The sequence below is a fragment of the Manduca sexta genome, chromosome 22, assembly GCF_014839805.1.
Source record: "Manduca sexta isolate Smith_Timp_Sample1 chromosome 22, JHU_Msex_v1.0, whole genome shotgun sequence".
Lineage (NCBI taxonomy): Eukaryota > Metazoa > Arthropoda > Insecta > Lepidoptera > Sphingidae > Manduca > Manduca sexta.
In genome coordinates, this window is record NC_051136.1 from 10,262,219 (window position 1) to 10,280,202 (window position 17,984).

The 17,984-nt window shown below is 40.0% G+C and overlaps 1 protein-coding gene across 1 annotated transcript; it reads left to right on the forward strand.

Annotated features, from left to right (window-relative positions):
• Positions 1–632: 632 nt before the first annotated feature.
• LOC115445851 (G1/S-specific cyclin-D3) lies at positions 633–17,733 on the forward strand. The gene is made up of 5 exons (XM_030172323.2): positions 633–1,284; positions 3,541–3,762; positions 10,488–10,650; positions 14,980–15,101; positions 15,210–17,733. Exons 1-5 carry the CDS (start codon positions 754–756, stop codon positions 15,390–15,392), a joined length of 1,221 nt encoding a protein of 406 aa, XP_030028183.2. The 5' UTR covers positions 633–753; the 3' UTR covers positions 15,393–17,733.
• The last annotated feature ends 251 nt before the right edge of the window (positions 17,734–17,984 follow it).

Genomic DNA, 17,984 nt, shown 5'->3' on the forward strand with positions numbered 1-17,984 from the left:
CAAAAGGTAGGTAGGTACTTTGATTATCGTCTGCAGTGTGTGATTGGGCGACAATAAAAATGTTTGCTAATCAAATCAGATATTTCTTATCAAACCGGTGTACCTTTCTCTCTGTGACACTTGTTTTGTTAAATATTTCAAGGTATTCTGACCGAAGTCTATGGTGCCTATTACCTATTAATGACACTTAGGTACCTATATAGATTTATTAACGAAGGGCAAAATAATTTGTAGTAACGGAATAGAACCTAACCAATTAGGATCAAATGTTTTATGCCGAACTTATTATTAAACAGGATGTCACCTTTATCGTATTTCGTTGGTGTTAATCAGTGATAGTTAGGTACTACCTATATACTGAAATAAAAAGAAACAACAAGTATCTACTTATGTAATATGCAGGCAGATTGGCTTAACGGAATCAAGGTGCCTATGGCTACAGACAGACAATGAAATATACGGTTACCTATAAATACCTGTATTAAATGTAACCATAATATTTTTATCAAGTTGGGTAAATACTGGCTTGTCCTTAATAAGACATGAGTAAATGCTATAACCACTATTAACAATGGTAAGTAACCGACCTATTTAAATAACTTGGATAGCAGGTATCTTAATAATCCATGGAAAGGATCGAACTGGCAAGGTGAAAAAAGGCAACAGAACTACTTGAGAGTAGAGAATGAGACAAGACGGGAGTCGTTGGAGTGAGAAGTAACAATATAGCGTGAGCGAGCTAGAAAACATGTTATGTATTATTATTTGAACGGCGTCGAATGGGAGAAACCTGCGTGCGGGCCTCACGGCACCGCCCCGCGCCCGCGCGCGCTCCCCGCCACTGCGCCGCCCGCGCCGATCATATGTTCGGCGAGCGGGGCACACACCGGCCGCTCATTGCGACTCGGGCACTCGCCATCGTCGCAACGCACCGCGCTCAGCCAGCAACGCAGCTTCCGCTCGATCAGCTGTTCAGTAGTCCGCGCGACCAGAGCCGAGCGCGAGCGTCCGATAAACCGCTGTGCGGTGAGCGCTGCAGCGGGCGATATGGAGCTGTTGTGCGCGGAGCGTGTCAGCCTCAGCAGCAGCGGCAGCGGCGAGGGCGCGCGCGCGGCGCCGGCTCCGTGCGCCGCCGGCCCCGACCCGGTGCTGCTGCGACGCCGCGTGCTCGACAACCTGCTGCGCACCGAGGAGCGCTACGCCGTCACCGCTAACTACTTCTCCACCGTGCAGACGGAGGTGGCTCCTCACATGCGCCGCGTCGTCGCCGAGTGGATGCTAGAGGTGAGCGCACCCGCGCCGCATGCCGCACCCACACCGCCCGCCGCCGCCACCGCCGCCGCCGCACCACCCGCGCGAGCCGAACGTTCGCCATTTTGTCTCGTTTTCCGGCCACGTGTAGGTACACTCCTGGCACGGTCGGCGCCACCAGTGGCCTCGTATGCCTCTGCCGCTGGCTGCCTGTCGACTGTCTCCCATGACTACTCATACTGTGACTGACGGTTTCTCGCCATGTGCCTCATGCTCTAGTGCCGAAGACAAAACTGTGTACACCTGTGCCCTACCCTTGTTGAGGTGTTTTCCATTTAGAAATTTTCAGTTCATGAGAACCGTGTGTTGACTGAGTATATATTATTATTATTATCTATTCCCGAACGGATGCTGCGACATTGTTTACACGATCAGCTGATTACACTTTGGTTATCCGTATCAAACTCTTATTAGAATCCTGTCTAGAAAGCTGATATTATTATATCAGTATTTGAAAGCGACACCGATAAAACATGAAATAACGCACAAGTATTAGAGCAGTTATAGGAAACGTCTAGAGGCAAATAGGTAGTGAATACATAGTCGATCGGTTACACAGCGATCGAATCGCCATGCAGCGAGTAGTGACTAGTGAGTATCGAGGGGCCCCCGGCCGGCGCGGCGACCGAAGAGAGGCGCGCGCGGGCGGCCGCGGTCGGCGACCGATGCGACTCCGCTCGTTCTATTTGAATAATCAGCTGATTTTGACACACACACAGCTGACGCTCCGTTGCGCACTTATCTTGTACGTATACACAGTCGTGTATAATATAAATAATTGTTAGCTCGCATATTAACGTCATTGTTCCAGCCTGGTGGCCTAAATGACGTGTAATTTATAGTTTTTGTTTAATAATTAAGTACAAATATCTGAAAATAAATGGTCATATATTTTAAAGTAATTAGGAAACATAGTAATTAATTATATTACCGGTATAGATAACGTATAATATTAGAAGATATTATTTGTTTGGTAATGTAAGAGCCACGTGGAGCCAGCCGCGACTGGCGCGACGCGTTGGCGGCGCGGTCAACAGTCAGCGGTGCGCTGTGACGTCATGTTGCCGGTGTGCCGCGCCGTGCCGTGCGCTGCTATGCCACCAAACGCGCCACTGCCCAAGTTTGCAGACACATCACATCATGGCTACACCTAAACCAGTCGCATACCGACATAACAGCAATAAGCAGACCGAAACGATACTTTGAGACTGCAAGGTCAATGACACCGTCAACATGCTCACAAAACTTTTTTATATGCACCTTTTAAATATAGATCTTCACCCCATGTAACGGACTCGCTTAATTTTTTCACAAGTTTTCAATCTAAACCTAATTGTTCATATTTTTTACACCCGCATCATAAACGTTCGACCATAATGTGCCTGCACTCGGTAGGTTCAAATAGGATCAAGGATACTATTAAAATGGTAGTAACAATTTTACTGCCATCTGAGTATTTATTATTGAATATACATTAATATCATGTTCATTGTTATAAATGGGTTTGCCAGTTATAATTTAGCGACTGTAATAAAAATATAGTTTTAATAAACCATGACACAATTAACCACTTATTGAGAATTTTAATATTTTAAATATCGGTTACGAGTAGTGAGTAGTACTATGCAGGAAGTAATAACGTGACGGTTGCGTGCTCTAAGAATTGACTTAATAAGTTAAAACGGTTCCCATTAAGCGAATGGGGTAGTGTCGGGACTCTGGAGCCGCCGGGAACGTTCATGTACTTTCGTTGTCTGCACGACGACGCAACATGAACGGCTAATACGTACAAGCGCATGCGCAACGCGATCATCGGTATCTCGTACGCCAATCTGTATCGACCTACTTCTTAATACTTACCCTAATTTAATTTCTAGACTTTGTAAATCAATGCAGCCATTTTTACACAGCCATCCTTAACTTGTTACCTTATACAGAAATATTCAAAGACCCGTTTGAAAACTGGAGCTCTAAGTTCTTCAATATTAAGTAACGTTACGTTTAAAAATGTTCGTTACTGATAAGAATCATAATAATTGCAGCCGGAAAGCAATACTCGCTGTATATTTATCGCAATACATCTGTATATATTTCCATTTTTATATTATATAGGTTATCAGGAATACCGGATGATAAACTAAACGTTGGCTGGGTGCGGTGGTACTAGCTTGGGTTTTCTAAGAAATGCTTACGCAGGCGTTCAATTTATAATGTGATGTTTGTTCATAGATATGTGAAGACCAAGGGTGCCAGGAGGAAGTGTTTCCACTAGCGATATCGTACTTGGATCGGTTCCTAAGTACGTGCAACGTTAGCAAGAGTCAGGTGCAGCTCCTGGCGACTGCATGCCTGCTGCTCGCCTCCAAGCTGCGGGAGCCCGGCTCGCGCGCGCTCCCCGCCGACTTGCTCGTCTTCTACACCGCCAACAGCATTACGCTCAACGACTTATGCGTGAGTAAACGTTGCTAGTATTACAAGTTTTCTGCAGAGCTGTTTTTTTAATTGCAACATGTGGCAAGTATGAGAAATATTTGCTATAGATTTACATTTCCCTGCTTACGCGTGTATTCTATATTTGCTTTGTATGAAACAATGCTATTTACACATAGATTCACTGTACAGTCCAACGAATGTAATTAATATAAAGAATTCATTAACTTTCTTCGTTTAAGGAAACAGCTGATCTCAATAACCATACTGTTTCGTGTGGTTAAGTTTTTGTATTGTGCACAGTGCACACGCATTCAGTCTGTTTGAAGCGACTAGCAAGCGCTAAGCGCTTTCGTGTCGTTCACTCCGCTGATTTCTAAATCATTCGCGGTCTGAAGATCCGCGAGATTGGAATTCCGTCTTTACAAAGATACATTAATTAATTAAGACTATCATTGGACGTGAACATCCAAGAAATTGTTTAGTTGAATGTTCAGCGTATAACAAACCCAGCAGGTATATTACGAGGCTATAAGAGAGACGGATTATAGACTAACTGCAATCAAATTTTAATAATATATTTTTGAGATTAAGCGTCATTTATAGGTGGGTACATGAGGATGTACTTACTTATGTCTGTACTGTTTGATAGTTATACGTACAGTCTACTCCAGAAGAAGCAAGACAGAGCAATTGTATGACTGACGTATACAATGCATATTAATAAGGCCCATATTATGTATTTAGAATCCATGTATGACATGGCATAATGATAATAAACGCATAGGTAGTAATAAAAAAATGTATTTTCGAGAAACATGGAACACTACTTTAGTAGACGAGCGAGTGCGAGGGTATTAAACCGCTAGTTTAATGTAATTAAATTAGGCCAAATATAATTTGGAAGCGTGGTCGGTGGACGGTGACCGGCGTGTTCTGTGTAGTATGCTCCGTGCGGTAAGTGCATTTGCATTTAGTAACTGCGCGAGTAGTGGTACGCGCGGAGTATCGGCTGCATTTTGGCCGGCGCGGCGCAGCGCGGGCGCGGCCACCCGCTGGGGCCCCGGCTGTCGCTCGTCACCCGTCCCGTAGATAATAAGTGCACACTGCATCGTATATTGTCGCGCTTCAACATACAAACGACCGCCTTTGAAAACAGACAGTTTTTTGCAAACAAATGCATTCTCCATTGTGCATTTTGTGGCAGTTTCATAATTACTAATTACTTATTCATTTGACTTTAAATACGTGTATGTAAATGGTTTTTCCGTTGAAATAGCTCGCTTTTAAGTGCGTCTTCGTTTTAATTAGTTTGGTTGCACACCGTTATGGGTAGTTACATAATGATATGGGAACCGCGTCGGCACCGACTGCCGAGTGCAGTGGAATGCGACGGTAGGTCGGCGAGAAGGTTGCCCTGCGAACAGTGTCCCCTAACGAGCCGCCACGCTTCTCGGAAGAACCGCCGAACGAGGCTCGCGTTTCAATCAGACCAATTACATCGGAAGCACGCCGTTTATTTTTTCTCACGCCGCGCCGCCAATCCCGATACTCGACTGGTCGGCGGTCGCCTCACCTCGCCTGCCTCCGTGTCTGCTCGCGACTCGCGAAACTACGACCGCAACGCCTCCACTTATCCTCCACACGCCAATAAATGAGATCACACATACTTCACAATACTCATGCCGTTTTTACAAGCAAATCGTGGATCGTGACTATCTATCTACGTTGATACGTACGTTTTTTGTTCATCGTAGCCACACCTGATGTTTTAAGAAATTGCTGAATCATAGCATGGCTCCTAACGTCATTTCATGTACTTTCATATTTTTACGTATGAACCAAATTGCGCTTTTTTATATATTGCCACAAAATAAGTATTTGTAACTCAATTGGGTTATTAAAAAAAATATTATTTTAAGATTAGATAAAAAAAAATCTTAAAATTAAGTACTACCGTGCTGTAATTGAGCCTTATTCATGTCGTAGCGTTTCGTAGCACGTCTACGAAATTGCGTAGACGTCCATGTAATGACTATTTATTGCTTTTTTATTACCTTTTAATACCAGAGAAAGGTAGCAGTTAATATGTTAAAATAAATAATCAAGTTATCATTATGGGTATTATGTAACTGAGTCGTAAGCAAGAGAAAAAGCACTTATTCATCTAACTTATGCTTAACTTACTAGTCAGTCATTCAAGCGCAACACATATAAAAATTAACTTGTAGCTGTAATATGTTGATTGCATTTAAATGCTAAATAATAATGAACCCTGATAAAACACCTAGTTTATCGCATTGAAATATATTTATGAATACACTAGAATATAAAAAAAAATGAGAACATAAATATAAAATAGTTCAGCAATGAGGAGAACATTTCAGATATTCAGCACAATTTACAATTGACAACAACACCGCGCTTCTCTTATAGTTAGAAATAGGTTTGATACGATTTGTGGAAGAGAGAATGGAATGAAAACTAAGGTTGGTTGGTGCGCCTGGCGGCAAACGGCCGAAGCCACAGGGGACGGCTCGCACCGCGGCCGAAGCAAAAAGAGCTCGACTTGGCATCCGAGCCGGGTTTAATGCGGGGTTCCCGCGCCGCTCGCTCCTCGACCGGCCATAAAACCTCGCGCGTTCTCACATCCATGCCACCACCGTAAACGTTTATTATAATTGAACCATAAGTTTACGACACCGGTGTCAGTTTGACAAAAGAGAACGTTCAATATTGAATCCACGGTTCGTTTTGATTTAATTAGACACCTCTGTGCGTTCACAGGCGTTTTACGGAGAGACGTTATACGAAACGAAGTAACTATTATGGAATTAGCTTGTAATACTGAATTTACATCACATTAGTGCATTTACACGTTATGCCAAAACTAAATGATATTTGCATTTGGAGTCACATAAGACGGATTGGAAATGGTCGCGGTTTAACGTCTTTATAATTACAAACTTTTGATTTTGCTTAACCAGTTTAAGTTTACAAAATGTTTGCCAGTTATTTCAATAATATTGTACTTAACTTACTCACGTTTGCTAACCGTTATTCCATAAGTAGATACAGTCAGTTTACACGCTGCTCTATTTTATCTTTCTCGGTCGATTCTGATAAACTCCAGTTTCGCCACTACTAGAGCTACGATTTTATTGCTATGAATGTTGGGGTCATATTTTAAATATGCTATTTTTATCATTTGCTGGTTTTATCAAGATATTTATAAAATCAGTATCTACACATAACTTATCGGTATGGTTTTTGTTACTAGTGAAAAATAGTTCAAAAACAAAACAAAATTATTTAAACATCTGATACAACAAACACTATTTGCTATATACGACACTCAGACAAAACAAAGGTTAAACTAAATGCTAGTCATATGTTATTTGTCAGTTCCAATTTCACTTCTATAAAAATGTAGATCAATTAATAGTAAGCATTAATTGCGCAAATAAGTAAAGAGGTTAAATGAAAATAATTGTTTGGCTTTGGAGTATAAGCTTGTAGTTGAGGATCTCACGGCCCTCCAGTCGTATCGGGGCAAATGAATCTGCGCCACGAAGTTAATGCGACAAAACAAAACAACGCCAATTACGCCAAGGAAAAAACGATAATTCCTTTGTTTGTCGTCGGGAAATGATTTCGATCAATTTTCGACGCATCTTTATTTAAAGTTTCCCACGTGTTGAAATCTAAATATCGACTAACCCGCTGAGGTGTGTAACGAATGAGAACTCGTAGAATTTTATCTTGTAATGGGAATTTCGTGAACGTCGCTCGTCTTCTGTAATTAACTCCGATAAAGATATCATATATTATTATTTATTGTGTTGTATTCAAATTGAGTGCAACCCTAAGCGATACGTACGCACTTTCGGCCTCATTATTGTTACACTAACCTAATTTTGATACAATGCAATCATCGAAATCTGTTTAGAAGTACTTAAACTATAAACAACCAGTAGAACACGTAAGCGTGCACGTAAGTAGAATAAAGTAGGCTTGTATTTTTGCAGCGCTAGTTATAGTGTGGCGCGGAGTAGAACAGAAATTGTGTTAACGATCGGAGGTACATGATAACTCACATGAGCAAGAGTGAAGGTACAACGTGCAATGTGCACCGTGCGCTGTAGCATTAGGTGCGCCAAGGCACAGCCTCGTTATAAAACCATGTCACGTTGTTCACTTAACGTCACTGCAATATGTTATAAATAGTTATAACTGTTACCGCTTATGACAATAAGAATAATTTACCGCCGACGAACACATTATTTGTGTCGGTTAGTTAATCATTGCGATCTGTTTTTTGTAACTTTATTGCAATTGTGATACGCGTTATAATGCATCGACGATAATATAAATGTTGTAATTATGAGAAAATTCTTGCCAATCGGTAAAAAATGCTCTAGAGACAGTAAAAACCTGGTACCTACCAGTCGAACAACTTGGTCTATGCGGGCTGTGACCCTAAAGAAAGAAATATGAAAATGTTGTGGTTTAGCCGAACAAAATGTGGAATGCCACGATGCATCGTGCGAGCATTATATTCACTGTTCCTAGCGATATCACCGAGTAGAGGGCACCCCACAACCGCTAACATAGTTAATTGACTAGAAATGTGAAAAAAAACATCACTTGCTGTACTTACACCTTTCAAAATTACCGCTAGCGTTTATTCTTGCCGAGTTCATAACCTTCGGCGTTCATTTAGAAAGAATGCGCTTATAGTATGTAGGTAAGGAATGCAATATTTTGTATTCTCAGCTTTTCTGCATGGAATGCTCAGTTTTAGCCAGTTGGCAATTTTTACAACACATGTTTAAATATCATAAAATATAATTTTTCGCTGAGATCATACATTTAAATTCAGGAACGATTATGGCAATATGTTCTACTATAGCAAGGAGAAATTCCAAGTTGTTTAGTGTCAGGAACGCAGTGCGCAGTGGCCACGCGACACCAGTCTCATTGTTTGATTGTAATAACAGTGTGGTCGTACAGTTCTATGAAATTGGATAAAGCATGGGAACAAAGTGTGGAATTCAGCGAGTGTGTCGCAGGCGACGAGGGCTGTTTGCATAGTTCGCTTTATTGGCTGTAACGTGGCTCGATAACTGCCGGTACCGACACCGACTCCCGCGCGCCGCACTCGGCCCGCGCCCCCACCAGCCAACAACCAGAGAACCGAGCTGCACGCTGCCAGCCATCTCTAGTTTTTTTTATATACAAACGAATGACGACAAGTTATCCTCTCACCTGATGGTAGGCGATATGATTGCCCATTAACTGTAGCAACACCAGCCGAACTTCGAATTACAAAGTACTGCGTGGCATTGAACTTAACAGCTACATTTCATGCATTTAAATTAAATTTCGTTAAGAACTACGTTTGCGTGTGTACACTGTATAGTGTCTATATTTAACGTTCCACTCATATTGTTGTCCGATCAGCTGATACGGGCTGAGATAAACACATCTCATAACTATTATAGTTGTTGGGTGAAGGATCTCGGACATCTTTCGCAACACAATTTGCGGTGACTGCTTTATGAACGCATTGTTTTCTAAAAGCTTTGAACCGGTCGCGATTTCAAAGATAGAACGATCTTTTCATTTCGCGGTCGGCCCGCATACCGCCGCGTTACCCGCTTTTACTCACCTAGTCTTTTTAGTTTCTGTGCCTACTTACTGTTGCGTAAAAAGTAATTTATTTACCGCTGCCTTTTCTTAGTTCGTCGTTGATAATGGTGCTATAATTTTATACAACCAACGCACACAACGCTCCCAACGCTCGAAATCAACTTGCAGTGATGATACTTCATTCATTCATAAACACGTTATGTTGAGAATCTATATGTTCTAAGCAGTAACTTGCGCCATACGAATGTCTACTCTAAATCTGCAGTAGTGTGGCATAAAATGAAATGTGAATGTACGATGTGAGTGAATCCGGCATGGTCGACCCCGTCGATTGAGTTAAGTAAACATCGAGTATTATCTGTCAACGGACATACATCGCTTATATGTTTGAGTGTGTAAATGGCATGTGCACACAAAATAATCAACTTATTCATAAAATTAACCGACCAGCACATGTCAAGGGTGCCTTCTGCCAGAATTGCGTAGATAATACATAAAGTTATTCCAATGTAGGTCACGAATTAGCAAACCCAGTGTTATTTACTGGTGTTTTAGTTCTATAACAGTACATGTTAATGCACTGTGGAATACGTAACAAAAAATATTCCATTAATTTACTAATGCCAATATTAAAAGTCCTAATCGAAGTAAGAAGCTAAAATTTTAAATGTACTTGTTTCCCAACGGGTGTGTACCAAACAATACGAGTAGCTGACGGAATGAGACTAAACATGGTCTAAAACAATAACAGTGAACATTTGATTGCACAACAATGTGCTGGGGACTACCTACGCGCCGTTCCGGGAAGTCGAGCGAAACTCGCCACGTTTACGATTATTATGGCGGATGTGGCACAGGAATGCTATTTCACTGTACCGTACGGGCACACAACACTTTGTACATATAATCATAATTTGATAATTCAACTGGAATTAACTGTTAAAATTTTTACGAAAACGCGATAAAACCGCTGTTAATATCAATCTGTAATATAAAAAACGCAATTTTGGCTTCGAAAGATTGTTTCGAAGAATGTAAGTTGTGAATGCTTCGTGCGTTTCTGCAAATAATTTAATGTGTCTCTTTGCCTACAGAGCTGGGAGCTGTTGGTCCTGTCCAAGCTTAAATGGGACGTGGCCGGAGTGACGGCGCACGACTTCCTGCCGCTGCTGTTGTCCCGACTGCCACTCAGGGGCCACGTCAATACAGAGATGGTGCACAGGCATGCACAAACATTCATCGCTTTGGCTGCCAGAGGTAAGAAATCAATTTACTTCATTTATACCTACATAATGTAATATTTATATACCCTCATATTAAGGCTTACAAATATTGTTTATTATAGAAAGGTTTAATTTACGCGAAACTCGGTAATGTGATGAATATGTTTCCTATATTATAAAGTAAATTTATATATAATTGCCTTAACCCTAATACAGCGGTTTACCGGAGATGTGTTTAGTGTATAAAGTTAACCATAAATTTATTTCATCTTATATTACGAGCAACTCGGTAACAGAGAATTGTATTTCTTAAACGGAATGCATCGACTTTTTTTCTTTGTAACGGCAACATTAATTAGTACGTAGTTACCATCTAGATACGCCATGTCACGACATCGCAGGGTCGACCGTCGCCCGTTGGTCCTAATTCATCGGCGGTGACCGTATTTTTATTATTTTTATGAAATTTCAATATAGGAACAATCTAAACGCCATCCCGAGTTCATTAATAAAATTGACTGCGCGTGTAAAACGTATAGCAAGTAATTGAATTCCTCGGCGTCTGTCAAATGTTGGTATGGGACATCAATTATTATCATACAAAATACAAATTCAATATTCATCAATATTTAAACCTAATGGCCAGCTACTTACAATTAAACATAGGGCGTCGTCATATGTCTTGAAATTTCCTTGGGCTTCACGTGAATTACACTCTGAAAAGTTTAATTCTGTCTAATTGGCCTTAACTATCGCAATGCATGGTATTTTCTGTTGCGGATCTAATGACACCGTTTGTATTCACAATTCTGAAATAATTGGTGATTGTATGTAAGTCTCATGATAGGGCCCTTTTCATCTTTTTAAAATTAACCGTCATCATGAAGAGGCGACAACGTGGAATGCGGTACGTCGTGATACGCAGACGTATGCTGGCGCTTATCGAAAATTATGACAGAGTGCAGGAGATGTGAATAGGTTTGTTTACAGTGAGGGTAAAGTGCGCGGGCGAGGGCGAGGGCGGCGTGTGTGTCCCGGGGCCGCTCGCGAGCGCGCCGGCGCGGGCGACGCGGCTCGCAGCGGCGCCTCCCACGCCGCTCGCCCGAGCGCATTCCAGCACGCCTCGCACTCGGGACTCCCCGCCCGCGCCGCCGCCCCCGCCCCGACGAAACCTCTCGGCCCCCCGCAACCCTGATGGGATCATATGTTTTTGTGCAGCGGTTTTTGTTGTTCGCCGCCGTTGTCGTGTTGTTTTTCTTTAAGAAGTTCACGCTCCAGCTCTTTCATTTCACTCGATCTTCGGATATCATCTCTCATTTGCCCGACGGATGTTGAGCCGATGTCCTCCACGGTGGTGACCTCGACGCCCGTTGTCCGTGACGGCTGCGGTCTCGGCACTCGACTGTTGTACCTAAATTTCATGCAGAATGCGGATAAAAAATCAATTTTAATGCTCGTTATAGCTCTACTATCTCACTTGACGCTAGGTGGCGAGTAAAATTGATGGCAGTATAATAAATTGTGAACATCAGCATAAGCGAGAAAGGTTCCCTTAGGCGGCGCGGAGGACCCGTAGACGAACCTACCTATGTGCGTTTCTTGGTATCGAGTGAGCCCGCATTATGTATCATTATATCAATGGCACAATTTACTCTGGAATCATAACTCGTCAGGATATTAAATTTGTAATGGGTTATTTTAATGCTGACATCTCATCGCGCGGGGCTCCTGGCCGGAGATGGACATAAATTATTTTTTGTTTCCTTTTTACGTATGCTTTTATTGAATACATCTGCATTATTGCTTACCCTCAAATCGTAGACGTGGAGCGGCAGTCAGCATTAAAATGAATATGGCAGTAATTTATTTGAATCATACTTATAGCAAGCAGATACTAACGAACACTAGCGGGTGTCGACAGTTAACATTGAACCAGAGTGTAAAGTAGAATTACCCCGTGGAAGGCCTTTCATTCAAATTTCCAATATTAAAAACTTGCTGTGCATATTATAAACCACGATGAAAAATGTTTCTACGTTGGTTTTAATTTCATAATTCTTCAGTTTAGTTGTTTACATGAGTCGTTTACTGAGGATATCCGTAAAATTCTTAACATGTCTGTCGGCACCGCACAGTTCGGCCTCGCGGGAACGTTCACCCCGCGGATTAAACGCCTAGTGCTGCGTCTGCCCGCAACCAGCAACTCACAGCCGATACGCGTCATTACTACATCTACTGCATATTCAAGGACAGGCGATGATTATGTCACCGCCTCGTCGCCGCCGCCGCGCCGATAGGATTGTGAGTTCACCGTTGCGGCTTAATTGCACGCATGTGCTAATGTAAAACGTAGTCGTCAAGTACCTACACAAATCGACGGCCTATATCAAATATTTTCATGTAATGCCAATATAATAACTATATCGGACTAATTAAAACACGCAGGCGGGATTTAATTTCAACAAACCAATTAGGGTCATGTGTTTAGTTAAACGTTAACAGTCTGTCGGTATATACTTGATTGTGTTAATAATGATCGAAATCGAAATGTACAAATTTCCAGCCATTTGTAGCCGGATCCATAATATATGTTAATCAGAGTATACTATGATTTACATATAAAAGAACAGTGGGATTAACACTTCCTCGTCACTTCCTCTGGAAGGCATGTATTAGCTGATAATGTAGTGGTCGCTTCGCTTCTTATAAGGCCGTCCATCACATCCGCTACGTGTGTGTCCACTGTCCACCTGCTGCGGTGTGTGTCGTGTCACTCCGCACTCGAGTGTCATCCGTTACCTTCAGACATCTCGCCTAATTATACTACAATTTTCCGATAAAATATGACAACAAAAGTTGTATTACGTTGAACTTGCGGGTTGCGGCCGATTAGCCCTCACCGTACTGTTTGATTAACATCAGATTATGCAAATTCTTCGACTGAGCGGCCGCTTGCGTTGTTTCATGTCTCTTTTTATTCGTTCTTTCTGTCCGTTCCCTTTATCTCGGGTATGCCGACATGCAAATTAAAAAAAACGAACGAAATCTTTTAAATGAGCTGAAAGAGTGTTCGATATCTATACGTTGGTCGGTATAATGGAGTCTACTTAATGATGAATGGGGAGCTCTTAGAGGCCTCACTCACATTGTTCGCGTCATCGTGTTTGTGAGCATTCGTGAAGCCAGCTAGCAGCTCTTTAACTGCTGAACTTTTGTAATACTGTGGGAATATTCTTTAATTAGATAAGTGTTGATAATTGTCATTCCTTTCCGAACCCATCTTGTACCTTAAAATAACAGACATGAATTTGTTAACAAATTATGTGCCACGAACGGTTCGTAAGGAATTTTATTTGCAACATTGAAACTCATCCCTTCTCTCCCTCATAATACTAAAACATTTACATTCTAAAAATATACGTTACTAGTGTTTGCATAACATAACTGTCCAAATGGCATCGAAGTCTGTTGAGCCATTTTGGGTGATCTACGAACAAATAAATAGACTCTACTATTGTACTAAATGCATAAAATGCGTATCAGTTTCCCTCTTCTATTATCATTACACATTTATACATTAGGTGTGTAAATTGAAGCTTTATTATGAATAAAGGTTATAATATATAATAAGCTCACACACCTTAATAATAAGCTTTATTTTACATTCAAATATAAAAATGTATGTGATTGTGCAACATTCGCGTACTACAAGTACCTACGTTAAATAAAGCTAATTTTCCTGTCAATTAAATAATATCAATGGTAGTTTCATACAAGCATACAACAAAATAATGAGTTGTAGCTGTTTTGTCAGTTAGTACGTAGCTATACTTGTAATGGTTTTGCCAAAGTAAGTCCGTGAGAAATATTCAAGTGAGCCGGGCGGCCGGGCGCGCAAGCGCAGCCTGTGGAATGCGGCCGCGAGGGCGGGTGCCGGCTCCTTTGAGGTTAAACTCTCCAGAGAAGACTGACAACCTGCGTGAGGGAGAGAGGAACATTTCTTTTACCGGATGTGCCCCACTCCTTTAACCACTAGATGCTTGAGTTTGCTCCGCCCGCTTGTATTGATATTGACATTGTCTATCTACAAACAACAAGCCATCTCGGCGCGGAAAGCTGAACGCTTCAGTTTAGAACGATACTGCTTCCTGCGGCAATTACTTGCGCTTTAATTTCAGTTATTGTGTAAATAATTGAACACATAATTTAGCGCTAAATAAAAATATCACGACATGACCGACTTTTGAAAGCCATTAGTTGGGTTATAATTACTTTAAGACGAGAAAATTATATATTTCCATATCTGTACGTACATACTGAGTAGTGTCATTTAGCAAATATTAAAAAAAAACGTTTGTTGCAGATTACGAATTCATGTTTTACTCTGCGAGCACTTTGGCGTCGTGCAGTATAGCTGCCGCTTTGCGAGGACTGGGGCTTGACGGCCACTTGCCAAAATTACAAGAACTTACGCGCACTGATTTGGTTAGTATTTTATTTAATGATTGCATTACTGATATCAATATTCTTAAAAATGACTTTTTTATTACAATAAGATTCAAAATATTAACATTCGTATAATTTGGTCAATAGGAGTGTCTCCATACATGTCTCGAGCAGATAGAAGCGATGGTACAAGCCATGATAGAAGACCGCCCCACGTCGGCCCCAAACGGACAAGCCAGGGAAGCGGCGGGGTGGACGCCCCCTCCGAGCCAGGACAAGGGGCACAGTAACGCCGCCACCCCTACCGACGTGAGGGATGTTCACTTCTGAACTCCACAAAATCTCGATAGCCGGCTCGACCATTGCTTCATCGCGGTGCATCAGTACGCAAATACTATAAACTACTAACATCGATGGATGCAGCCGTCAACATGGACTGATAGCAAGACTGACAATTCGCATGTCTCTAATAGTTAAAGATACGTTACACCTAATTGTGAATACGATCATAGGTAAGCCTGCGTGCTACTTGTAATTTACCTCTAGTCTGTACGTCGTATGTAATTACTGTTGCGTTAATCGGGTTCACTTTAGACGAATTCTTCAGTTGTTGACGCGGTTTTGAAATTACAATCTACCTCTTAATGATTTACGACTTCATTTTCATCGGACGAATGCCAGAAGACATCAATAATCAATATTTATACAATAGTATAGCTGTTACGAGTAATTTATTACCAGACATTATATTTGTTCGTACGGGACCAAAGTTAACTTCGAGTTTTCATATTTTTATCATGAACTGATTCACCTTTTCAGATTTTATATAATTATTTAGTATAAATGTGGATATAGTTGTTCAATAAATGTTACAGTAAGCTATAGTTACAAATTATCCTGATTATGATTATTTTTTAATACTTATTCTCTCCTACGTTCAACTTGAACAGAGTAATAATAATAATTATCAAAACTGCTACAGAATTCATATAGCAGAATATAAAAGCTCATCAATGCAAAACAGAACGGGCATCGGGGAAACCTAATATAACAATTTATATTATATTGGGGGAAGGCAATAAATTACGCTTGTATTTTGTAAAAACTAATGTTACGTTCATATTTTTTGCTAATATTTATATCGCTAAATACAAAATTACTTATGTATAAAATACCATTTCCTACAACAACAAAAATATGGAACTTACAATTAAAACGCACACATATAAATATCTACTTATGTACCAATAGAATAGGCGTGGATTGTATGTTGTTGAAATGTTGTCTATGTAAGCAAATTAACTATATTACGTTTGTTCCTTTTTGACAAAAGTATCAATACTTTTAGTTTGTATTATAATGTGATAAGTTAAAAAATATAACTTCGCGTCGTAGTCACACCGAGTCATAATACTTTATCGTGAAACTACCTTACCGGACTTCCAATTACTAACTATCAAAAATAATAAGAAAGGAATGTGATCTGTGTAGGTTAACTTTAGTTGTAATATCGCTACGTCGTTCCTATATTTGCAACCGTTAGGAAATACACAACACAATGCAATAGGATAGTTCCACTACTTTGTACTTAAAGTTTCTACAATTATTAGTTGAAATATGGAAATGTTCATTACTTTAAAATTGTGATATATTTACTATTTTCATATAAGTGAACCTTTATTTAAATTTAAGTACGGGTGGCATAGACAGACAATAATAAATATATTGTCCTGATAAGATTGTAAGTACGTTGTAATAGTTATAATTAATTTAGTTTAACTCTAGCCTGAAGTCGATCTGTGTGCTCAGTAGGATTAAAGAAAATTAAAAACGAAATCACTTCAATGTCTTCCATAAATATATCACTGAGGTGTCAGGAACAGTAAGGTCATGCACATTCCTGATAACCGGAGAGTCCCATTCGGAATTATATATTTTACGATCTGCAAAGTGTATAGTATAGATGTTTTAGATTTTAATGTAAATATATCATGTATGCTGTAAGCATATGGTGCCATAAGTAACACTACTATAAAGTATTGTATAAAGGGAATATAGAATAATAATATTAAATATATGATCCGTGTATGTAGGAACTGAGAACATGAGGAAACAAATAACGGTACTGTTGATAAATCAAAGAGTATATAATTAGCTTTATAATTATTTTGGTTGTGGAATAAACGCCCGATACATTAGCATGAGTTCTGGACTTGACTTGAATAAAATTAAAGCGTCTGTAATTTAAGTTTGTATATAAATTTATGTGGGAAAATATACGCATTACAAAGTTAGTGTTATTGAATGCTTATATAATATGGCTTTTGGGCTAGCTTCGTTCGGATTAGTTAGTATAGTATATCGATAGTTTATAAATCTGAGAAATATATTTTCTGTGATGTTTATCCTTCATTAGAACTCGCCACGTGGCGATGTGATGTGCTGTTAGTCGTGCGTGGTGCGTGAGAGCAGCGAGCGTACAACGCGTGGCATTAGTGTCTGATATAGAAAATAACAAATAAATATCTAACTATAGTTCGATCCAATGTTGTAGAATACTACGATTTTATACGTGATTATTAAATATAAGATTTCCTTTTCTGGATTGTATGATCGTTAAGATGTTGAGATGTAAATATATAAAAAAGAATAATAAAAGATATCAAAAATATTAATTATTTTTTAATATCTTACTTATTACCCTGTTGATATAAATATTACGTATACACTCTAAACTATTCAAAAATATACTTTTAAATGAATCCTATTTTTTATTATATTTATTTTGTTTTTAGGTTGTGAAAATTTTAACAAAAATGTTTAAAATAAATGGATTCTTTGAGAGCATATTTTTTAACGATGGAGTAATGACGATATTTTTGTATTAAACAATGAATCGAAAATATTGTCATTCGCAGCATT

What these genes read in the sequence shown, in the direction of transcription:
- LOC115445851 (XM_030172323.2), top strand. Translation starts at nt 754, where the DNA reads ATGTATTATTATTTGAACGGCGTCGAATGGGAGAAACCTGCGTGCGGG. An exon ending in TTACGCTCAACGACTTATGC is followed by an intron (nt 3,763 to 10,487) that starts GTGAGTAAACGT and finishes CTTTGCCTACAG; the next exon opens with AGCTGGGAGCTGTTGGTCCT. An exon ending in AACTTACGCGCACTGATTTG is followed by an intron (nt 15,102 to 15,209) that starts GTTAGTATTTTA and finishes TTTGGTCAATAG; the next exon opens with GAGTGTCTCCATACATGTCT.